This window comes from Lagenorhynchus albirostris, chromosome 3 (assembly GCF_949774975.1).
Source record: "Lagenorhynchus albirostris chromosome 3, mLagAlb1.1, whole genome shotgun sequence".
Taxonomy (NCBI): Eukaryota; Metazoa; Chordata; class Mammalia; order Artiodactyla; family Delphinidae; genus Lagenorhynchus; species Lagenorhynchus albirostris.
Genome location: NC_083097.1, coordinates 76,208,482 through 76,233,792, shown reverse-complemented (window position 1 = coordinate 76,233,792; position 25,311 = coordinate 76,208,482). Strand labels below are relative to the sequence as shown.

General features: G+C 38.6%; 1 protein-coding gene across 8 annotated transcripts in view; it reads left to right on the top strand.

The window, feature by feature from the left end:
* The window catches only part of MCTP1 (multiple C2 and transmembrane domain containing 1), a 539,066-nt gene that overhangs the window by 323,458 nt on the left and 190,297 nt on the right, over positions 1–25,311 (top strand). For all 8 annotated transcript variants that reach the window (XM_060143283.1, XM_060143285.1, XM_060143282.1 and 5 more), the window contains 2 exons: positions 19,354–19,540; positions 24,366–24,459. In XM_060143283.1, coding sequence (XP_059999266.1) covers positions 19,354–19,540; positions 24,366–24,459 — 281 coding nt within the window. The remainder of the gene's footprint in view (positions 1–19,353; positions 19,541–24,365; positions 24,460–25,311) is intronic.

Below are 25,311 nucleotides of genomic sequence, written 5' to 3'. Positions count from 1 at the left end.
CTCTCGCCCTGTCACAGTTCACCCTTCCCTCTCCCCATATCCTCAAGTCCGTTCTCCAGTAGGTCTGTGTCTTTATTCCTGTCTTACCCCTAGGTTCTTCATGACATTTTTTTTTCCTTAAATTCCATATATATATGTGTTAGCATACGGTATTTGTCTTTCTCTTTCTGACTTACTTCACTCTGTATGACAGACTCTAGGTCTATCCACCTCATTACAAATAGCACATAAACAGAAAGATAGATCAATGGAACAGGATAGAAAGCCCAGAGATAAACCCACGCACATATGGACACCTTATCTTTGATAAAGGTGGCAAGAATGTACAGTGGAGAAAGGACAGCCTCTTCAATAAGTGGTGCTGGGACAACTGGACAGGTACATGTAAAAGTATGAGATTAGATCACTCCCTAACACCATACACAAAAATAAGCTCAGAATGGATTAAAGACCTAAATGTAAGGCCAGAAACTATCAAACTCTTAGAGGAAAACATAGGCAGAACACTCTATGACATAAATCACAGCAATATCCTTTTTGACCCACCTCCTAGAGAAATGGAAATAAAAACAAAAATAAACAAATGGGACCCAATGAAACTTCAAAGCTTTTGCACAGCAAAGGAAACCATAAACAAGACCACATCTTCTTTATCCATTCATCTGTCGATGGGCATTTAGGTTGCTTCCATGTCCTGGCTATTGTAAATAGAGCTGCAATGAACACTGTGGTACATGACTCTTTCTGAACCCTTTTGCAAGCTGTTGCAACATTCTCTGTCTGTATTAAATTTTTTTAATTAATTAATTTTATTGAAACATACTTTACATGTAACATGTAAATTTAAGGTGTACAATGTATTGATTTAATAGATTTATATATTGTAACATGATCGCCATCATAGCTATAGTTAACACCTCTATCATGTCACATAATTATCTTTTTGTGTGTGTGTGTGGTGGGAATAATTAAGATACGCCTCAATTCACTTAGAAATTAGAGACTTCTGGGAGTTGATTGGTGGATGGTGAATAAATTTAAAGTTGACCATGGAGGGTAATACTCTCCCATCAATGTCTAATAATGGTTTTTAAGGATCCTGTCTGAATTAGTCCCAAATTTGGAACACGTGAATGGATTAGATTATCTACACACACTAGTGTACTGTTGTTATAGTTTTTTTATTATTCACTTTATTTTCCAGTTTGGGTCACATATAATGATTTTTTTTCTTTTCCCTTTTTTTTTAACGTCTTTATAGGAGTATAATTGCTTTACAATGGTGTGTTAATTTCTGCTTTATAATAAAGTGATTCAGCTATACGTATACATATATCCCCATATCTCCTCCCACTTGATTCTCCCTCCCACCCTGTCTATCCCACCCCTCGAGGTGGTCACAAAGCACTGAGCTGATCTCCCTGTGTGTGGCTGCTTTCCACTAGCTATCCATTTTACATTTGGTAGTGTATATATGTCCATGCCACTCTCTCACTTCGTGTGAGCTTACCCTTCCCCCTCCCCAGGTCCTCAAGTGCATTCTCTACGTCTGAGTCTTTATTCCTATCCTGCCCCTAGGTTCATCAGAACCTTATTTTTTTAATATATATTCCATATATGTATGTTAGCATACAGTATTTGTTTTACTCTTTCTGACTTAATTCACTCTGTATGAGTCTCTAGATCCATCCACCTCACTACAAATAATTCAATTTCCTTTCTTTTTACGGTTGAGTAATATTCTATTGTATATATGTGCCACATCTTCTTTATCCATTCATCTGTCCATGGACACTGAGGTTGCTTCCATGTCCTGGATATTGTAAATAGAGCTGCAGTGAACATTGTGGTACATGACTCTTTGAATTATGGTTTTCTCAGGTTATGTGCCCAGTAGTGGGATTGCTGGGTCATATGGTAGTTCTATTTTTAGTTTTTTAAGGGAACTCCATAATGTTCTCCATAGTGGATGTATCAATTTACATTCCCACCAACAGTGCAAGAGGGTTGCCTTTTCTCCACACCCTCTCCAGCATTTATTGTTTCTAGATTTTTTGATGATGACCATTCTGATTGCTGTGAGGTGATACCTCATTGTAGTTTTGATTTGCATGTCTCTAATGATTAGTGATGTTGAGCACTCTTTCATGTGTTTTTTGGCAGTCTGTATATCTTCTTTGGAGAAATGTCTATTTAGGTCTTCTGCCCATTTTTGGATTGGGTTGTTTGTTTTTTTGATATTGAGCTGCATGAGCTGCTTATAAATTTTGGAGATTAATCCTTTGTCAGTTGCTTCATTTGCAATTATTTTCTCCCATTCTGAGGGTTGTCTTTTGGTCTTGTTTATGGTTTCCTTTGCTGTGTAAAAGTTTTTAAGTTTCATTAGGTCCCATTTGTTTATTTTTGTTTTTATTTCCATTTCTCTAGGAGATGGGTCAAAAAGGATCTTGCTGTGATTTATGTCATAGAGTGTTCTGCCTATGTTTTCCTCTAAGGGTTTTATAGTCTCTGGCCTTACACTTAGGTCTTTAATCCATTTTATTTTTGTGTGTGGTGTTAGGAAGTGTTCCAATTACATTCTTTTACATGTAGCTGTCCAGTTTTCCCAGCACCACGTATTGAAGTGGCTGTCTTTTCTCCATTTTATATTCTTGCCTCCCTTATCAAAAATAAGGTGACCATATGTGCGTGGGTTTATCTCTGGGCTTTCTATCCTGTTCCATTGATCTATATTTCTGTTTTTGTGCCAGAACCATACTGTCTTGATTACTGTAGCTTTGTAGTAGAGTCTGAAGTCAGGGTACCTGATTCCTCCACCACCATTTTTCTTTCTCAAGATTGCTTTGGCTATTCAGGGTTTTTCATGTTTCCATACAAATTGTGAATTTTTTTTGTTCTCATTCTTTGAAAAATGCAATTGGTAGTTTCATAGGGATTGCATTGAATCTGTAGATTGCTTTGGGTAGTATAGTCATTTCACAATGTTGATCCTTCCAATCCAAGAACATGGTATATCTCTCCATCTATTTGTATCATGTTTAATTTCTTTCATCAGTGTCTTATAGTTTTCTGACTACAGGTCTTTTTTCTCCTTAGGTAGGTTTATTCCTAGGTATTTTATTCTTTTTGTTGCAGTGGTAAATGGGAGTGTTTTCTTAATTTCTCTTTCAGATTTTTCATCATTAGTGTATAGGAATGACAGAGATTTCTGGGCATTAATTTTGTATCCTGCTACTCTACCAAATTCATTGATTAGCTCTAGTAGTTTTCTGGTAGAGTCTTTAAGGATTCACTATGTATGGTATCATGTCATCTGCAAACAGTGACTGCTTTACTTCCTCTTTTCTGATTTGGATTCCTTTATTTCTTTTTCTTCTCTGATTGCTGTGGCTAAAACTTCCAATACTATGTTGAATAATGGTGGTGAGAGGGGACAACCTTGTCTTATTCCTGATCTTAGAGGAGATGGTTTCAGTTTTTTACCATTGAGAACAATGTTGGCTATGGGTTTGTCATATATGGTCTTTATTATGTTGAGGTAAGTTACCTTTATGCCTACTTTCTGGAGGGTTTTTATCATAAATGGGTGTTGAATTTTGTCTAAAGCTCTTTCTGCGTCTATTGAGATGATCATATAGTTTTTCTCCTTCAATTTGTTAATATCATTTATCACATTGATTGATTTGCGTATATTGAAGAACACTTGCATTCCTGGGATAAACCCCACTTGATCATGGTGTATGATCATTTTAACATGCTGTTGCATTCTGTTTGCTAGTATGTTGTTGAGGATTTTTGCATTTATGTTCATCAGTGATATTAGCCTGTAGTTTTCTTTCTTTGTGACATCCTTGTCTGGTTTTGGTATCAGGGTGATGGTGGCCTCGTAGAATGAGTTTGGGAGTGTTCTTCCCTCTGCTATATTTTGGAAGAATTTGAGAAAGATAGGTGTTAGCTCTTCTCTAAATGTTTGATAGAATTCGCATGTGAAGCCATCTGGTCCTGGGCTTTGGTTTGTTGGAAGATTTTTAATCACAGTTTCAATTTCAGTGCTTGTGATTGGTCTGTTCATATTTTCTATTTCTTCCTGGTTCAGTCTCAGAAGGTTGTGCTTTTCTAAGAATTTGTCCATTTCTTCCAGATTGTCCATTTTATTGGCATAGAGTTGCTTGTAGTAATCTCTCATGATCCTTTGTATTTCTGCAGTGTCAGTTATTACTTCTCCTTTTTCATTTCTAATTCTATTGATTTGAGTCTTCTCCCTTTTTTTCTTGATGAGTCTGGCTAATGGTTTATCAATTTTGTTTATCTTCTCAAAGAACCAGCTTTTAGTTTTATTGATCTTTGCTATCATTTCCTTCATTTCTTTTTCATTTATTTCTGATCTGATCTTTATGATTTCTTTTCTTCTGCTAACTTTAGGGTATTTGTGTTTTTCTTTCTCTAATTGCTTTAGGTGTAAGGTTAGGTTGTTTATTTGAGATGTGTCTTGTTTCTTGAGGTAGGATTTTATTGCTATAAACTTCCCTCTTAGAACTGCTTTTGCTGCATCCCATATGTTTGGGGTGGTCGTGTTTTCATTGTCATTTGTTTCTAGGAATTTTTTGATTTCCACTTCGATTTCTTCAGTGATCTCTTGGTTATTTAGTAGTGTACTGTTTAGCCTCCATTTTTAAAATTTTTTACAGATTTTTTTCCTGTAATTAATATCTAGTCTCATGGCGTTGTGGTCAGAAAAGATACTTGATATGATTTCAATTTTCTTAAATTTACCAAGGCTTGATTTGTGACTTAAGATGTGATCTATCCTGAAGAATGTTCCATGACTGCTTGAGAAGAAAGTGTATTCTGTTGTTTTTGGATGGAATGTCCTAAGAATATCAATTAAATCCATCTTGTTTAATGTATCATTTAAAGCTTGTGTTTCCTTATTTATTTTCATTTTGGATGATCTGTCCATTGGTGAAAGTGGGGTGTTAAAGTCCTCTACTGTGATTGTGTTGCTGTTGATTGCCCCTTTTATGGCTGTTAGCATTTGCCTTATGTATTGCAGTGCTCCTATGTTGGGTGCTTAAATATTTATAATTGTTATATCTTCTTCTTGGATAGATCCCTTGATCATTATATAGTGTCCTTCTTTGTCTCTTGTAATATTCTTTATTTTAAAGTCTATTTTGTCTGACATGAGAATTGCTACTCCAGCTTTCTTTTGATTTCCATTTGCCTGGAATATCTTTTTCCATCCCCTCACTTTCAGTCTGTACCTGTCCCTAGACCTGAAGTGGGTCTCCTGTAGACAGCATATATAACGGTCTTATTTTTGTATCCATTCAGCCTGTCTATGTCTTTTCGTTGGAGAATTTAATCCATTTACATTTGTGGTAGTTATCGATATGTATGCTCCCATTACCATTTTCTTAATTGTTTTGGGTTTGTTATTGTAGGTCTTTTCTTTCTCTGTGTTTCCTGCCTAGAGAAGTTCCTTTAGCATTTGTGGTAAAGCTGGTTTGGTGGTGCTGAATTCTCTTAGCTTTTGCTTCTCTTTGAAGGTTTTTATTTCTCCGTCAAATCTGAATGAGATCCTTGTTGGGTAGAGTTTTCTTGGTCGTAGGTTTTTCCCTTTCATCACTTTAAATATGTCCTGCCACTCCCTTCTGGCTTGAAGAGTTTCTGCTGAAAGATCAGCTGTTAATCTTATGGAAGTTCCCTAGTATGTTATTTGTTGTTTTTCCCTTGCTGCTTTTAATATTTTTTCTTTGTATTTAATTTTTGATAGTTTGATTAATATGTGTCTTGGCGTGCTTCTCTTTGGATTTATCCTGTATGGGACTCTTTGTGCTTCCTGGACTTGAATAACTATTTCCTTTCCTATATTGGGGAAGTTTTCAACTATAATCTCTTCAAAGATTTTCTCAGTCCCTTTGTTTCTTTCTTCTTCTTCTGGGACCCCTATAATTCAAATGTTGGTGCGTTTAATGTCCCAGAGGTCTCTGAGACTGTCCCCAATTCTTTTCATCCTTTTTTCTTTATTTTGCTCTGTGGTAGTTATTTCCACTATTTTATCTTCCAGGTCACTTATCCGTTCTTCTGCCTCAAGTTATTCTGCTATTGATTCCTCCTAGAGAATTTTTAATTTCATTTATTGTGTTGTTCATCATTGTTTGCTCTTTAGTTCTTCTAGGTCCTTGTTAAACGTTTCTTGTATTTTCTCCATTCTATTTCCAAGATTTTTGGATCATCTTTACTATCATTACTCTGAATTCTTTTTCAGGTAGACTGCCTATATCCTCTTCATTTGTTTGGTCTGATGGGTTTTTACCTTGCTCCTTCATCTGCTGTGTGTTTCTCTGTCTTCTCATTTTGCTTAAGTTACTGTGTTTGGGGTCTCCTTTTCATAGGCTGCAGATTCGTAGTTCCTGTTGTTTTTGGTGTCTGCCGCCAGTGGGTAAGGTTGGTTTAGTGTGTTGTGTAGGCTTCCTGGTGGAGGGGACTGGTGCCTGTGTTCTGGTGGATGAGGCTGGATCTTGTCTTTCTGGTGGGCAGGACTGCATTCGGTGCTGTGTTTTGGCGTGTCTGTGACCTTATTATGATTTTAGGCAGCCTGTCTGCTAGTGGGTGGTGTTGTGTTCCTGTCTTGCTAGTTGTTTCGCATAGGGTGTCCAGCACTGTAGCTTGCTGGTCGTTGAGTGGAGCTGGGTCTTAGCGTTGAGATGGAGATCTCAGGGAGAGCTTTTGATGTTTGATATTATATGGAGCCAGGAGGTCTCTGGTGGACCAATGTCCTGAACTTTGCTCTCCCACCTCAGAGGCACAGGCCTGACACCCGGCCAGAGCAGCAAGACCCTGTCAGCCACATGGCTCAGAAGAAAAGGGAGAAAAAAAGGAAGAAAGAAAAGAAAAGAAAATTATTTAAAAATATTATTAAAAATAAAAAATTAAAAAGTAATTTAAAAAAAGAAAGAAGAGAGCAACCTAACTAAAAAATAAATCCACCAATGAAAACAAGTGCTAAAAACTATACTAAAAAAAAAACCAGGCAGACAGAACCCTAGGACAAATGGTAAAAGTAAAGCTAAACAGACAAAATCACACAAAGTCCACTGCCTCAATTTTGGGATGATTTGTTGTCTATTCATGTATTCCACAGATGCAGGGTACATCAAGTTGATTGTGGAGATTTAATCCGCTGCTCCTGAGGCTGCTGGGAGAGATTTCCCTTTCTCTTTGTTCGCGCAGCTCCCGGGGTTCAACTTTGGATTTGGCCCCGCCTCTGCGTGTAGGTCGCCTGAGGGAGTCTATTCTTCGCTCAGACAGGACGGAGTTAAAGGAGCCACTGATTCGGGGGCTCTGGCGCACTTAGGCCTGGGGGAGGGAGGGGCACGGAATGCGGGGCGAGCCTGCGGCGGCAGAGGCCGACATGACGTTGCACCAGCCTGAGGCGCGCTGTGCGTGCGTTCTCCCGGGAAAGTTGTCCCTGGATCCCGGGACCGTGGCAGTGGCGGGCTGCACAGGATCCCTGGAAGGGGGGTGTGGATAGTGACCTGTGCTCGCACACAGGCTTCTTGGTGGCGGCAGCAGCAGCCTTAACGTCTCATGCCAGTCTCTGGGGTCCGCGCTGTTAGCCACGGCTCGCGCCCGTCTCTGGAGCTCGTTTAGGCGGCGCTCTTAATCCCCTCTCCTTGCGCACCGGGAAACAATGGTCTCTTGCCTCTTAGGCAGGTGCAGACTTTTTCCCGGACTCCCTCCCAGCTAGCTGTGGCGCACTAACCCCTTCAGGCTGTGTTCACGCAGCCAACCCCAGTCCTCTCCCTGGGATCCAACCTCCGAAGCCCAAGTCTCAGCTCCCAGCCCCGCCCGCCCCGGCGAGTGAGCAGACAAGCCTCTCGGGCTGGTGAGTGCGGGTCGGCACTGATCCTCTGTGCGGGAATCTCTCCATTTTGCCCTCCGCATCCCTGTGGCTGCGCTCTCCTCCGTGGCTCCGAAGCTTCGCCCCTCCGCGGCCCGCAGTCTCCGCCCGCGAAGGGGCTTTCTAGTGTGTGGAAACCTTTCCTCCTTCACAGCTCCCTCCTACTGGTGCAGGTCCCGTCCCTATTCTTTTGTCTCTGTTTTTTCTTTTTTCTTTTGCCCTACCCAGGTACGTGGGGAGTTTCTTGCCTTTTGGGAGGTCTGAGGTCTTCTGACAGCGTTCAGTAGGTGTTCTGTAGGAGCTGTTCCACGTGTAGATGTATTTCTGGTGTATCTGTGGGGAGGAAGGTGATCTCTGCGTCTTACTCCTCCACCATCTTGAAGGTCTCCCACATATAATGATTTTTGAAATGTGTTTTTTTAAGTGTATACTCTACAACAGGGCTTTGTTTGTTTATTACAAAGATGAGACTGGCTTTGAATGAAAGAGCCACTTGCAAATCTGGAGTGTCAACACAGTGAAAACTGTTTTTACACTGAACAGTAGCCACTCCCATTCTCACTTGATCCCACGTAGTCAGGCTTTTGCCCCCAACAAACTGCTCTTGTCAAGGTCACCTGTGACCACCCCGTTGCTAAATTCAATGGCCAGTGTTTAACCTACATCTTACCTGATTAGCAGCCACGCTGGAGTTGTCTGATAGCTTCCTTCCTTAAAACCGGTTTTTTCAGTTGGCTTCCAGAACAGAGGGCTCTGTTTTCTTCTTACCTCATCACATGCTCTTTCTTCATCTCCCCCGCAGATTTTTCCTCGTTTTCCTCCTGATTTAATTCTGGAGACCCTCAGAGGTCACTCCCTGGGCATATTCTCTGTCTATACCTGCCCCCATGGTGCCTTCACCCACCTATGTGCTTTCCATACCACCTAAGATTGACAACGACAAACATAGATCCACTCCTTAACTCCACGTCCAACTGCCTGCTTGAAATCTCCATTTGGACGTCTAATGGGCTTCTCCAGTTCAGCAGGTCCAAAGCCAGACTTCTCACCCACAGCACCCCAAATCTGCTCCTCCGTCAGGATTCTCTCTCGTTCGTTGCTAACACTAAAAATCTTGGAGTCATTTTTTATTCTTTTCTTTCATTCTCATCAAGTCCATTCAGCAACTGCAAACTTCTCCTTCAGAATATAGTCAGAAATCACCCTTATCATCTCAATCATTCTGTTTCCTGTTGAAGCCACTGTCAGTTTCATGTGGGCAGCGGCAAGAGCCTCCTGTTCTCCTTCCTTCCACATAACATCAACAAAATAATTTAACTCCTCTGCTCGAAGCCCTGTAGTTGTTTCCCATCTCAGTCTGTGTACAACCAGTATCCTCACAGAGCCCTCTGATGCTCCTGGTGATCTGGCCCTGCGATCCCTCTGCCCTGAACTTCTGCTACTTTGCCCCTCCCTCCCTCTGCTCTGTCCCAGCCTCTTTGCTGTTCCTCAGGTGCACCATATACCTCCCCACCTCAGGATCTTTCCCTCCATCTGTGACACTCTTTCTTCAGGTGTCCACCTGCCTTGCTTCTTTACCTTCTTTAGATCTATGCACAAATGTCACATCAGGGTGATAGCCATACCAACCCTATTTAAAATCGAAACTTCTTTTCCTTGACATTACGTTTCTTCTATCCTGCTTTGTTTTCTCCATCGAAGTAATCACCATTTGACATAAGATGCATTTCACTTACTTATTTTATCATGTATTTTCCATCACTTGAATGTGAGCTTCATGAAGGCAGGGGTTTTTGAGTGCTTTGTTTATTGTGGCATCCTCAATACCTATTAAGGTATGTGGCAAGTAATAGGTGCTTAATAAATATTTGGTAAATACCTGAAGTTTGACTGAATACTGGAAATTATGACTCTTCCTTCTCTAAATAAATATAGCATTTGACACCTGATGTTAATGCAAAGGCAATTAGAACAGCATGCCTTAGTGAAAAGTACAAAGTTTCAGTATAATTAAGAAAGATATTTGTATATAATTCAAAAGGGAGAATTAATGGGTTAAAATGTCTAGGTGTCTGAGTAATCTTTGTACTTAAAAAATACTGAAGGGTTGCATTTGAATAAAAAGTAGCCTGTGCATTTACCAAGATACTTATAACTTTTTCACCATTATAATATCAAGTGAGTTAATGCCATCTGGTTGTTAAATTTTACACAAAAATTAATGTACCATGAATGGAAAGAAACAATAATAATAGTGCTTTACACTGTATAGGGCACTATTATTACATACATTAGTTCAATATTAGGGGGTAAGAAGGATGCTTCCTATTGTACCAATTTTGCCGGTGCAAAAAGTGAGGCAGGTTTAGAGGTATAGCAAAAAAGGAGGTTTAGAGATTGTTCAGCTAGTGTGAATTTGGGGTGATTGATCTGAGACTCAAATCCAGCACTCCTGATTTTAAAGTCCATGCCCCTTTCACCTCGGTCTGGTATTCAGTATGTCCTGAAGCCATTAAGGGCTCGATAAAGTGCCAAGAAGTCAGTAAACCCACTTGGGTGGTGTGCACCGTACTGCAAGTTTGAACAACAAATTTTATCTGTCGCTAAACTACAGATTTCAAGTGAAGGTGAAATAATGTTAATCTGCATGTAATTATTTAACTTTCTGATCACCTGCATTTTGGCAGGCAAGACGGACTGCCACCTTTACGATAATCAGCTAATAAATCCTCAGGATTGTTACACTTTTATGCAGAGCAGTAATCTGAACAAATTGTCTGCTGACAGCTGTGGTAAATTGCCAAGAATGAGTGCTGTCAGAGAACAAGTTGTTTTTATGAACATGCAGAGTAAGTAAATCCCATGTCAAGCAATTTCATTCAGTCAGAGTTATTTGCAATCTAATATAGCAAGATTTATAGCATTATTTATTAGTGTGCAAAATGCTTTTTTATCTTTAAAGTGGCATTGATTTGGGGCACATATATTTTAGGTTAGTGGATTACTACTATCTTTATTTGTTGCATTGTGATCAGGGCCGAGGCATTGGTACTGCCCATGACAATAAAGTGCTATAGATGTACACTTCAGTAGAGAGTTCTATTTCAACACAATTTTTATTACTAATATAGAAGAAAAAGTTATCCCAAATGGGCAAGTTCCGGGTGAAGAACAAATGCTTTCAACCATAAAATAAATCTATGACTCTATATTTAATGCCAAAGGAAAGAGAATGTGGAATGAGTACCTCCTATGTACTATATACATAGTACATGTATGTCTGTCCAGGTATAGTGTGGAAAATGAGGAAAACAGCCTTTGACTTTGCATGTTAACCAAATTAATGTTTTCTTAAAGTTGAAGGTCACTGCGTTTGAGCATTTGACACTCTATAGATTCTGATTTGCAGTGTTTCTTATTTGTGATATAAATACTACGATGATTGTTCTACTTCCTATGTAAATAAGTGTAGGAGCAGTCCTGCCTCATTATTAATTTGAAAAAAGCACAAAGATAACTAGTCAGAAAATTCTAAACTGAAGAGAGCGTTTAATGAAATCTTTCTGTTTCACCATTTTTCTTACTAAGGATTGAGTGAAATATCTTATTTGGGAGAGAGACAGTATTTCAGTAAAGAATGTCATTGATCCTTGTCTTGGCTTTTCCTAAACTCAAGCTAAGCCAAATGTATTAAGACTTTAATCCATTTTCTTTCATGGCTTACTATTTTTTCTGCTAAAGATTTTCTCAGAAAGTTTATACTCACTGCAGTATTTTGTCTACGATAGGCATTTCCAAAGACAGTTTCCATGCACCATGCAGTTTCCAAAGACAGTGTGTGTATTAAATAGCTTACCTTCGAGGCAATGAATGGGGAAGCTCCCAAGTTTGTAGAAGTATGCTCTGATAAAGCCATCTCCCCAAAGACAGTTGGACAGTGACAACTGCTGACAACAGAAAGGCAATAACTGCATTAGCAGTTAGTAATGTCAGAGGTGGCGTGTTCACTGCATAATCGTGAAACTTGAAAACACATTAGTGGTTACCTATTGAATTCTTTAAAATGCAAAGATTCTAAAGAATTATGCATCATATTGATTTATAATATGAGATCTTATACTATGTGTTTGTTTTACTAACGTAAAGTAGCTCTCATGCAGTAAATCTCAAAAAGCTTCCTAATTTTATCGTTAAATTTGGTCCAGATTAGTAAAATGTGTTTTTAGAAATGACCCCCCCCCCACCAAAGAAATTCTATAGAGGCTTGTCTTCCTGTCCTGAAGGCTTCATTTTTAAATGTCCTCTTATCATGATGGCTTCGTAATATCATGAGCTAGTACTTCAGGGCACAAAACACACTTAGAAGTTCCTTGTTAGAGGAGATGTAAATTTTTGTTGCAGATATTCTTCCTGATAATTTTAAGTTGAATTTTGTTTGAATTCTTGCTATATCTGATTATGCCACATTATTGGTTTGTAAATCAGAATCAGAGTGTAGCTGACAGACAGATGGGCTAGGAGTAAACGTGTCAACTCTGTGTGTTCTTGTTTATCATTCTGTTCACTTATGCTTGTTCAATTAGTATTATATTCAATCCACAGTTTCTTTACTGGGATCTTTTATTTTTTAATTTTTATTTTACATTGGAGTATAGTTGATTTACAATGTTGTGTTAGTTTCAGGAGTACAGCAAAATGATTTAGTTATACATATACATATATCTATTCTTTTTCAGATTCTTTTCCCATAGAGGTTGTTACAGAGTACTGAGTAGTGTTCCCTGTGCTATACAGTAGGTCCTTGTTGATTATCTATTTTATACATAGTAGTGTGTGTATGTTAATCCCAACCTCCTAACTTCCTGGGATTTTTTAAAGCCACTGTCCATTTTGTGAGGATTAGTTCAGTTAAAACTAGATGATATAATCTGTAAGTCTACCTAACCGAGCATATGTGGACTGCAATTCACTGAAAGCCAGTCAGCAAGTTCGGGGGCCACTGTCAACCCCCCCATGTCATGCAGCTTCTGCTCATCCCTCAAAATACTTGCAGGTCACACGTGACATATCTGATGTATGGGCTACCAGTGTTAATGCATATATAAAATATTTATGAAGTTTGAATCCTGTCCTATTTTAAATTAAAAAATACATCCAAATAGGCCTAACATTTACTTCCTGTACCCCGTGTGTACATCAACGGTGCTAATCACAAAACTGTTTCATCTGAGTAAAACTCTCATTGGTTACTGGTTTAGGCATGGCAGAAGGAAAGGCGGGGAGAAAAAAGGTGACAAGAATACTGAAAATTTTCTCCTTGAACTTAGGGGAAAACGTCACCAAATAAATGTGATATATTCCTTTCATGTGACTAAGTAATGCATATAGTTTTTAAAAGGTGCAAAGAATTTCAAGCTTTGCTATGGAAGTCAGTAAATGTGAAGTCTTGCCATCACTTAATTCCTCTGAGCCTCAGTTTCCCCATTTGTGGAATGTAAGAAAATAGCTCTCCAATCTCAGTTTTGAGTCTCTTTTGATTCTTCTATTGATGATTGATTGATGAGTTCGGAACAGACAGTACATTTTAAAATTGTACAATATCAAACTAAGGCATATGAGATAATAAAACTACATATTATAGTTACATAGTACTTTCATCTTTTCAAAGTAGTTTTTCATCTGTTATTCCTGTGTTTTTACAATTCTATGCAAAGAGAAGGCATAAACGAGGAAAGCTGATGCACAAAAAGTTTGTAACTTGCTTGATATCACAATACTAATGAATAATTCAGCTTTGTTAAAACTTTGGTGTTCTGAACCCTGGCGTGAACTCTGAAGCCGAATGACTTCACTAAAAGCAACACGCTAGGTCTGTGGTAGTTCCGGAAATAAGGATGTGAGAAACCAGAAGACTTAGAAAGGGCTGAATCCCCCAAATTTAACAGAGGCCTGACACACAGTGCACTTAATAAATAGTTAATGAATGAGTGAACGAGTGAGTGTTGGAAAGAAATCAACCCACTTTCTGGGAAGACAATATAGAAATGGTAGCATGAGCACATTATATGCTAATCCTGGCTCTGCTTTACTGAACCTCTGTCTCCTCATCCGTAAGTACTTTAATACTTACAGAGCACCAGCTATATTCCAGCTCTGCGCTAGGTGCCTGCCCTTGAGGTGTATCAGGAGATTGACAGGAAAAGACATTTCAATGAGAATTAGTTAAAAATTAGCCAAGCAAACATAGGTAGATACATCATCTCAGGCAGAGGGGTTGCTTCATGCAAACACAAAGAAACAGGTGAGCCCTAGCATGGATGATGGGAGAATGACAAGCTGTCAGGAATTACTTAAGTAGTAAGTGTAAGTCAACAAATGACACACAAGCTGATGGTAGGTTGTGGAGTGCCCCATTGCCTTACTAAGGATATTTTATAGGTGGTGGGGAGCCAGGAGTGGGACATGGTCAGGTTTGGGTTTTGGACATCTGTAACTGTGGGGATTAAATGGTACCAATAATTTTTGCCTTCGACCAGGTTCCCTAGGAAACAGAACTTGAGGCAGGGATTAGGTGCTGATACTTAATTGGGAGGTACAATCCCATGCCCTGAGAGTGAGAGAGAAAGAACATGAGGCAGGGAAGACTAGGAAGTAATGCACGGTGATAAGTTACTGGGCTGGCCATGTTCCCTGTGTTTCAGAGACACAGTGGTTGCCCAGCAGGTGTGCCCACTTGGCCACATGTGGATAGGCAATATGGAGAATCCTGCTTTGGAATGGTTTGTGAGAGGGTGGAAGGCATGGGGAGTTACCTTCCCATCACCTATGCCATTGATCTAAGTTCACCCCATAAGGAGAAAACTTCTGCATTGTTTCATCTGGTTTCTTTGGCAGTTGATCAGGAAGCCAGATCCCATACTCCACGGTGTGGCTTTTTATCCAAGTGCAGAAGTGGCCTTAGAAGCCAGAAATTTGGGGCATGTGGCAGTTGGGCCTAGATGCACAGTGGCAGCCAAGCAGAGTGCTCAGCCCATTTGGGCAAGTGAAAGTTAGGACAGTCCTAGGCCAGCCCCAGGTGGAAGACCTATGAGGACTCAAGCCCAGCTGTTTGGTCACAGTGGTGGGATGAAGACCAGCCCCTTGGAAAGACCCAGCCAAAGTCGAGGCTGAGGCAAAGCAGGCAGCTGAGGACCCAGGAGTTCCTTGTGGAACCCAGATATAAAACAGATGTAAGGGGAGCTGTTCTTTGAACAAAAGAGGAGAATCCACACTCCCTTTTTCACTCCATGCATGGTGACCTGGATGCACCCCCCGCCCCAGTGCTCCTTAGAAGACAATTTGATATTACGTTAGATTGTCTGCCTTCTGGCACCAGCATTCAGACTTTTTTCAGCAGGGTAGAGGCATAATATGTCTGAGGAATAATATTTCATTGCCTGTAAGATGAATTTGTTCTCTTACCATTTTATTGGTCTGAGGAATTGCAAAGAAAGGAAGATGTAAACAAGGGTAAACATGGATAGAGTTATAATTGTGGAATTTGAGGTTTTTGAGAATTTGAAGTTCATCTAGTTCAATTCCCTCATATCACAGATGAGAAACCTGGAATTCCAGGGGCTAAGTTGTCTTGGAAAAGGTCATCCAACTAATTAGTGACAGATGGAAGGCTAGAACCAAGGGAATCTGATGCCCAGTCTCGGGCTCTTTCCCCTGTGAATGTGTCTGTGTATATATTTTTGGAGTTCATGAACTTGCTTCAATACTTTTAAAAATTTGCCTTTTCATTTTCATAACAATATAAAACCATCAATTTTTGCTTATTCTGAACCATCTGAATGATCGCCTAGTATTTCTGTAACCAAACTATAGTGAATCCTTCCTTTGTTGAGAACATAATAGTACAGGTAAGCCAAGTACGGGTGAATCTGCCTGTTGGACTGCTATAACCGAACACCATAGACTGGGTGGATGGAATTCAACAGAAATTTATTTTTCACAGTTCTGGGGGTTGAGAAGTCCAAGATCAAGACAAAAGCAGATTTGGTGTCTGGTTTCATGGTTCATAAACTGCTGTTTTCTTCTGTGTCCTCACGTGACAGAAGGGGTGAGGGATCTCTTGTGCTTTTTTTTATAAGGGCACTAATCCCATTCATGAGGGCTCCACTCTCATGACCTAATCACTTCCCAACCACCCCGCTTCTTAATATCATCACATTGGGCACTAGATTTCAACATATGAATTTTGGAGAGCACACAAACATTCAAACCATAGCACTGGCCCCTAGTAATTAGTCCTGAATTCACTTTGCAATACAGTATGTTGCAGGAGTTCCATCTTTGTTCATATTTATTCAATAACAACAAAGGAATAGCAAAAGCTTTTTCTCCACCAAATTCCAGCAATAATCTGATTCGATACCCATTTAATGCAGATATCGGTGATGCTGTAATGCTGACTTTATCCTGAAGTTAATAGGACAATTTTGCTTGGTTATCAGGTGACATTTTGCTTTAAATGGCATCTGAGGATTACTCCTCAGCAGAGTTTTTAGATGAATAGGAGATCTGAGTAACCTCAACTAGTAAAAAGCATCTTGAATTCATTAATGCTCTCTTTTCAAAATATTTGTATACATAGGCATTTTCTATATTAGAATGATTATAGTCAAAATTCTGAACCATTAAATATAGGACAGAACCTGGGACTGTTTCTACGAGTGTACCCAATATTGAAAATTTAGTTGCAGCAGAAAGGTATAATCCTTCCTATAGATGTGCAATGGTAATTTAAATTTTATTAGTTCCATAGCTTTTAAAATTCAATTTGTAATTTTTTCTTAGTTTATCGTCTTCTAAGAGCAATTACTTACAGCATTCTTCCTAGTTCATACATATTTTTAAAGCATAAAAATAACACGCTTCTGTACTTGAAACCTGAGTTAATGTGTCCTGTTCAAAACAAGTCTGGAGGGGCTTCCCTGGTGGCGCAGTGGTTGGGAGTCCGCCTGCCGATGCAGGGGACGCGGGTTCGTGCCCCAGTCCGGGAGGATCCCACGTGCCGCGGAGCGGCTGGGCGCGTGAGCTGTGGCCGCTGAGCCTGCGCGTCCGGAGCCTGTGCTCCACAGCGGGAGAGGCCGCAGCAGTGAGAGGCCCGCGTACCGCAAAAACAAAACAAAACAAAACAAAACAAAAAACAAGTCTGGATATCACCCCGTTTAAGAGCTGCCTCACATAGCACATTCCTCCAGGATGCACAATTACAGCAATGACAGACCGGTTAAGGAAAAAGCCTAGATCTTAGATTCCAGAGTGCTAGGTTCGGGTCTGGCTCTGCTAATTACTAACTGTGTATCTCCATTGATTCATGTGACTTCTCTGGCCCTCAGTTTCCTCATTGGTAAATTAAGGAGATTTTGGGGATCACAAATCCTTATGCCTATTGGCACTGGCTACAGAATTAAGTGAAATAGTCCAGCTGTAAGTTAAACAGTATTGGGGACAATAACTCAGAGGACATTTGCTCTCTCTTTAAAGTTATTTAAATTCAAAACTTTTTTAGCACAATAAAAACAACAAATCTATGGACCAGCTTTGATCTGAGAGTGGCCAATTTGCAGTTCCTGGACTGCATCTTTAGAACACCTTCCCCAACTCTAAAGAATTAAGTGCAATGACTCTAATATATATAAAAGAGGAGGAAGGCCAACACCTAAATGACCAGCACTTAATGGTAATAGGCATAAAAGGAATCTTCCAGAAGGTTTCAATGTGTTTTAAGAGTGATGCAGTATCATACATAGGAATAGGGCATGAGCAGGACTGGAAATGCATGATCAGAGCGAGTGAAATACCTTTCTTGGTCCCAAGTTAACTAACCAAAAGTACTATCTGAACTGTCATCCCTGTTCAATTCTCCAGTGTTATACTCTCAATCTAGTCCAAAGATTCATTCACATGCAACAAATTATAGGTTAGGCACTGTGCCAGATGCTGGAAAGATCTGTAGAAAATCATATTCATTTTTCTCCTTTTTATTAGAGAATGCATTTGATTAGCTGTTCTTCACCGTTGCATTTTTTAACCCTAAATTTGTTCCAGGTATTATTAAGAACTAATTCCAATTAAAATTTGAATATTAAATAAGGCATTTGATATGTTTTTTCATCATTTAGAATCTAAGGGGACAGCATGAGAGTATTTTGAAATGGATATTGTGTTTGCAGAAACAGTGAGGTTACTTGATATACATCCTAACTTTAGGAAGATGTTTTCCTGACTTGGTACAGACCCTGATTTCCTGCTGTCTCGATAGTTAGCATTTAGTGCATGCAGATTTTCTGTCACTGACCAGGACGTTTCTATTCTTCTTCATTTCTTGCATCTATATTCCTCTTTCTCCCAATTGTTCCTAGTCTGGCTATCTTTCATGTCATTTTTGATAGGCAAAAATAAAACATAAATGTCAAACTTTGATTCAGTTTCTAAAATCACTCTCACTAAAGATGTTTGAACTCAACCATAAGCTTTGAGGCCCTATTCACAGATGTTTAACTTAAAAGCAAAATAATAAACAATAAATAGAGTGAAGAATAAGAAGGGGCAAAAATTTAATCTGTCCCTAATAGCTGACTACCCCTTGTTTATGACGATACCACATCTATTCTTATAATTGGCTATTTCCTGTTTCAAATGTCTTTTATTCATGTCTGCCCCCTTTCTCTCTGTTTATTGCCCTTGTGGTTTTGGTCACCACAGTATCTTTCTCTTCCAAATCAATTGACATTTTTATGAAAAGAGTCTGCAAAGTGTTCAGCTCTGAGGAGGTGATATATTGAGCATGGGTTGCCATACTATTACAAAGTCTCTCTTCAGGCAACTCTCGTACATAACACTTCAGCTATAATGTTTTCAGAGGATTTGTTTGTTTGTTAACTTAGATTTATGCAGTGTTCTATGAATAAATTGGCATGGTTTTAAAAATGTAAAACATATGACATCATCATAGTAAATGTTCTATTCTCTGCTTAATAACATTGCAGAACGAGGGCAAAACACCTATTGTTTTAGAGTGACACAAAAATTCACTCTTGGTAGTTTGCCTCTTTAGACAGCTGATATTAATCTCTGTAAGCAAAGCCCCACGGATCTGGGCCATCTAGGGACTGAAAGCCCCTACTGATTTATAAATATGGTGACAGTGGGTAGTAATCAAATCAGATAAGCACATTTTTTTGCATCTTACAAGAAATAAGCAATTAGATACTAAAATAATCAGAGTCTGAATTTTGTGAAGTCAGCTGACATGAAATACATATGCTTCCAGTGGTCCAAATGGTATTTCCATTGATTTATTTTTCACATAGCTCTGAGCAGCCTGCACCTCCACTGTTTGATGTGGGGGGGGGAAAAAAAAAAGCCTTTTGCTAATTCAAAACATTTCTTTTTAGGTGCCAGATCGACCTGTCGGCTCTCAGTAGGGAACAGACACACAAGCTAGTGTTGCAGCTGGAGGAAGGGGAGGGGCACCTGGTGTTGCTGGTCACCCTGACAGCTTCGGCCACAGTCAGCATCTCTGACCTCTCCATCAACTCCCTGGAGGACCCGAAAGAACGCGAGGAAATATTAAAGAGATATGTACGTATGTAAGCCTCCTCCTTCAGGGTCATGGGTGACTAGAAGAGGTTGTAAATAATTTACATGGAGTGATAGAAGTACATCTGCAAAGCTGTCTGACGGATGAATCAGCAGAAGCAGAAGGCTAGGCAGCTGCAAATACCGTGCATATCTTTGCAGAAGCACTTGGGGTACCCATGGATATCTAGACACCTGGTCTTCTCTCAACTCTCTTCCAGAGCAAGTTCTAGATTCTGAGATTCTCCTCAGTAATTTTATCACACCACAAAATTAGCATACAGGGAAACTTCCTGTAATGGAAAGTTGAGTTTATATAATACTTTAAAATGAGTTCATTGATTATTTGTCATTGGAATTAAGATTTCCTTATCTTTACAAATTTGAAATGGAGTTAACTGCACCTACTTTTTAATTAGTAGGTTGGTTACTGGAGGATAGTCACAGAAATAATTTTTCCTTTCAACTGCTTAGAAAAGCCTCACCTCATTCCTTTAATTTTTAAAAATCGAATGTGAAATATAATGAAAAGGAAGCTTTCTTACCTTTCAATCAGATGTAGAGTGATAGGGTGGCATAGTGAGTCACTAAAATAAGTACCCTTCTCAAATTTTATCAAACCCAAACATTCACAACCAAATCTACCTATTTCCCAGCATCCTCACGGTCTGCATTTCTCACCATGTAGTTTTCTTGAATCAACAGAGAGGGGAGCTCTTACTCCATTGTTCTCTCTTAGTGAAGCCTCGAGAAAGTGAATGTCTCGTACCCGTGAAGCTGGAAGAAAAAAGAAAAGCTTTTGCACTTAAAATTACAAAGCTTGTATTGTACAATGCTGCCAGGTGTTTAGAAGGCTCCTCTAGACACTCAGTCATGAAACCAAGCTCTGACTAACAAAGAACCGCTTAATTTTCTTTTTTTTTTTTAGATTTTAAAATATTCCTATTTGCTGACTGACATCCTTCCAATAACTGAATTTAATAAAGATGTACCTTATCAGGCTGTGCAGATAACATGAAGTGCTGGTACTAATGCTCTACAATATTCTTCAAACAGATTAGCAGGATGTGTGCTTCAGCAAATTTATTCTGGCTATCTCCACTGAATCAGCTGTCTGCTAATGCTTGTACAACTCATCCACCAATGGTGTTATCATAAACAGTTTAATAGAGGTGACTTAGCAAGGCTAAATAGTATATATTTTTAAACCACCTAAGAGCCAAAGGTATTGTGTGGCCTCTTCTAATATATAATTGCAGTTGTGAAAATTATTTCACATTTTGGTACCCACCAAGACATATTCTCCTGTTCACAGAAGTGAGACTCATGAATTAAAACAATTTTAAAGAAATTAATTCATATATTAATATAAAAATGATTCTAGGTATTATAATATTGTATTTGATGGATTAATATTTGATACTATCCCATATATTAGAATGATACTACGGGCTAGGTAATTACAAATGATCCAATTACTATTATTTTTTTTTCTTTTTGCTGTAAGGGATTCCTTAAATCAGCCATTTCCATTTAGAATTTGAGTATTTGTTTCTATACCTACTTTCAAATATTAGTTATTATTTCAGTAAAATGTAAAATATTATGTGGATGTCCCAGCTAATTCTCAGATTATATTCTGCTCAATATACTAAAAAGTGAACCAAGTTTAAATATACTTTTTTTTAAGCCCTGAATTTCAAGCATAGGCCTGTATCTCCCTTTAGAATCATATTTGCTAAGAATCTAGTGTATGTAATATAGCACATGTATTATGATTACTCATAGCAACGCAAGGACAAAGATCTATGATTTAGGGTTTCAGAGTGTTTCCTTTTTATTCTATAGATTATAAAATGAATGAATACTGTATGATGTTTGAAATATCACTTGTTTTGGAGAAACATACAATATAAAAGAGTTTATTTGGAGAATTATACATATGTTTTCCTGTGAGAACTTGTGTATTTATTTTTTTTAAGTTTAGGTTCAACCTAAGAATTTGATTTCGCTCTGGTTCTGGTGAGGAGAGTAAGTGGATTGCCCCACTCTCATAAGAAACAGCCCTGAAAAGGTTCTCCGTTGCTGTCATTCAGCTGTTCATTGCAAAGCATTGAAGCCCCACAAATTAAACAGACGTTACTGTGTGTGCCATTATTTGATCACCCCATTCTGAAAAGATGGCTAATTCCATTTTTCTTTTTTTTTTCTTCTTTTTGCGGGGCGGGTGGTGGGGAAGCAGGGAAGGTCAACAGGGGGCGGGTAGTAATGGGTAGTAGACCAAGAGCGATTGTATGACCTTTTCAGAATGGGGATGCTGAACCCTTGCTCCCCCTTGTCACAGTTTAAAAACCAGAGGAGCTAGTTTAGAGAAGAAGTTGTTAGCATTCCATTTTTATTATGACATTTCACAGTCATCTGATTTAATGTCCCTTGACCGGATTGTCCACCGTGAGACGATAGGCTTGAAATGTTATTTAGAGCATTGATAAAAGGTGAGCAGTTCTAAGATGACAGCGAGTCATAAGGCTGGTGGTGTGACATTAATTTTCTCCATAACAGAGATGGAATAAGACGTCACGGTGACAAGCTGTCAATCAGTTCTGGCCCCTCAGAGCATCTCGATGCCATAGGACGGGGTATTGCCTCTCCCGTAATAGAGCTGAACTGAGTTGCTCTCCCTGACAACTGCTGCAGCCATAGAGAAAATATATTATACAGCCTTTCATTAAAAAAATAAAGAGGACTCCTCTCCAGAGCCTTTCAATCTTTTCCCATCTATTGAGGGCTGAAAGGATGCACAGCAAATCATAGATTCCTCTGCTATGGAAATTTCTGGCTTCAGAAGCCATCCAGGTTTTGAGGCCTTCTAAAATAACCATAAATAACAAGGCAGGAATACCTCTTGATGAAGCATTCCTTAAAGTTATATTTTTAAACTGATATATTTACATTTTTTGCTTTTTTGTTTTTTGATGTTCTTATTATAATCCATGTGTTACTGGCCTAAGCAGTTGAAGTTTGCAATAAATTACTGAGCGTCAGCTGACTCGAGGAAATGAAACCTTCAAATAATAATTACTCCTCCAAATGGAAAGCAGAACTTCGGAGCTGAAGCACCAGAAACAGTGTGACTCTGCAATGAGGTTACCAGTATGAAAACGATTCTCTGACTGAAGATATTTGTTTTAGTCACAGTGAAACTTAGTTTAAATTGCTCCTAAAAATTAAAGGACAGGAACCTTTTGCTAAAACTCTTCTCCATCGTTAGATTAGGAGACTTACCTGGTCTGTAACACTCAGTAAGCTCTGAGATAAGAAGCGGCTTCCCACACCTGATCATTACGACCTTAGGAAGACAACATGCCTACAAATCTCTGAATTATAATACTGCGGTCTAAAGTTTCCACTTCTAAACCCTTAATTTACAGGAATGTAAATGGAGAGAGAAGTGCATTTTTATTGAACCCTGTCACCGGCGTAGTTTCAACACAGTTTGGGTGATAAACAACTGTTTAAAAACAATAAAAGATTAAGAGCTAATCCTTGTGCTAAACACTCTTTTTTAAAAGTTAGGCTCTGAGATTACACGTCTATCTGCGTTTCCTCCTCTCAGTGTGCCAAGGTCAGAGCATCAGTGTAAACAATGACTAGTCACATGGGGTTGATAAAGTTAATATCGCGGTAAGCTTATGCTTGTCAGTCTTCTCACATTCTCAATGCAAAGATGGGAATGTTCCGTAGTAACATTTTAATAGATAACTTTATTAGGTAAAACTATGTTATGCTCCCGGTTTTAAAGCATTTTAACGATTATGATAAAGAAGCACCTTTGATTTACTGAATAAAAGTGCTGATCTTGTCATGAGAAAGATGCAATGAAGCATAAATAAATGCATATCGTGTTCTATAGGTTGATTTTACTCTCTATTTGTGTCTGTTAATTAGAGTTCTGAATTATTGCCATCCCTCTTTTAATTCCTTCTGGTATACGCTTATTCAAACGCTACCATTATTAATTTATGAAATTAAATAGGTTTCAGCATTTGGATCTGATTCTTCTATCAAAATTTGTATACTTCTATACCTACTACAATGAAAAACAAAATTACAAATTTAAGAAAAATTACTCGTCCCTTTTGAATTTATTTTTTAATCAACTTGATTTATTTTCGAAGGCAAAAATAAAACAAATAAATTTTAAAAACACCTAAAAGGTGTGTGGTAGAAATACGTCTTTTGAATCAAATATTAGAAAATAGTGTTAAATAATTTAACCCTTATCTAGCACCTACCATTTGCAAATCTGCCCAAGAAGAAAAGAGTAGAAAAATAATTAATTTAATGTTGTCTTTCTTATTCCCAAAGTCTGAAGTGTGTTACTTAACCAACAACTTAAGATTCAGTATTAAGAATCAATAGTCTACAAATCATCATGCCCACAGATAAAAGATTTCTTGGAGCGCTTTGGTAAAGGAGACTGATGGAAGAATGCAGACATGTCGTATTTTATAATTTATTGTTCATCATCTACTGCTAATTACTTACGGGGGAGAAATGTTGTGGTATTTTTTACTCTTTCAAAAAAATCTACTTAGATAGCAACAATTATCTACATAAATGTGTGTGTGCGTGCATGTATGTGTGTGTGTGTGTGTGTATACATTCTTGATGGTGGAAAGGTCATCTGTACTGAAGAAACACAAATATCCCTTTGATAACTTAAGCAGCATCCTGAGATCAACTGTAACACTTAATGTTTCCTCAGCGCACTCTTTGAGACCCTTTATGACCTTTCTTTTCTAATACTGATGTTGGGTTCTTTCAGAGCCCATTGCGGATATTTCACAACCTGAAAGATGTGGGATTCCTCCAGGTGAAAGTGATCAGAGCAGAAGGGTTAATGGCCGCTGATGTCACAGGTAAGAGCCGATGCAGTTTGCCTTTTGTAAGAGCCTATATCAAGCAGCATGCAAGGTGTACACCATTTGATGACTGAACTTTTCATTTCACCTGACTCGATCATCAGAGTAAATAATACAAAGTTTGTTGATCTTACAAAGATTTGCTATCCACCTGATTTTTATACTGTCTCTGCTTTTTACAAGAAGGGTAACATGTTAACAAGTAAACAATAAAAAGGGAAACAACTTTTGAATTGTTGCCTTCTCCAAGGTGTAGTCAGCATAGTGGTTATATTTCTTCCAGGTTTCATCATTTTGGCATTTTGGGGTAGTAATGCTGTATCTTTTTCTCTTAGACAGTATCAGCTTCCCTCAGATGATATTGTAGCATCAACACTAATAATTCAAACATGCATGAAATCTGTTGCATAGTTCACTGAAAAGTTTAGATACATAATACTCAATTCCTTGGTATGAACTGTTGGTATTTGGGTTGCTGATACAATTCCTTAGCTGTCCAGATTCCCTAGCACATCCCAGAGATCATTCTGGATCTAAACTAAACATCTACATTGTTCTAAATTTTTTTTTAACCAAGAAGCAGGCCTGTAAAAATGCCAAACTCAGTATGATGTCTTAAAGCTTCCTGATTTGGATATTGCTGTTTCTGTGACATGTTGATTAATTAATTATTTCATCAATTACCAGCATTAAATTATTGTTTTGAATCTGCAACTATGTGAGCATTCACTTATTCTTTAATTTCATAGGCTTTGGGGGGTATTTATACAATTCCTTAAATTGTCCATCTCAAGGTGGATAATAAATAGGACTGATTTGACCAATTTTGTGCAGATTTCCCTGTTCCTG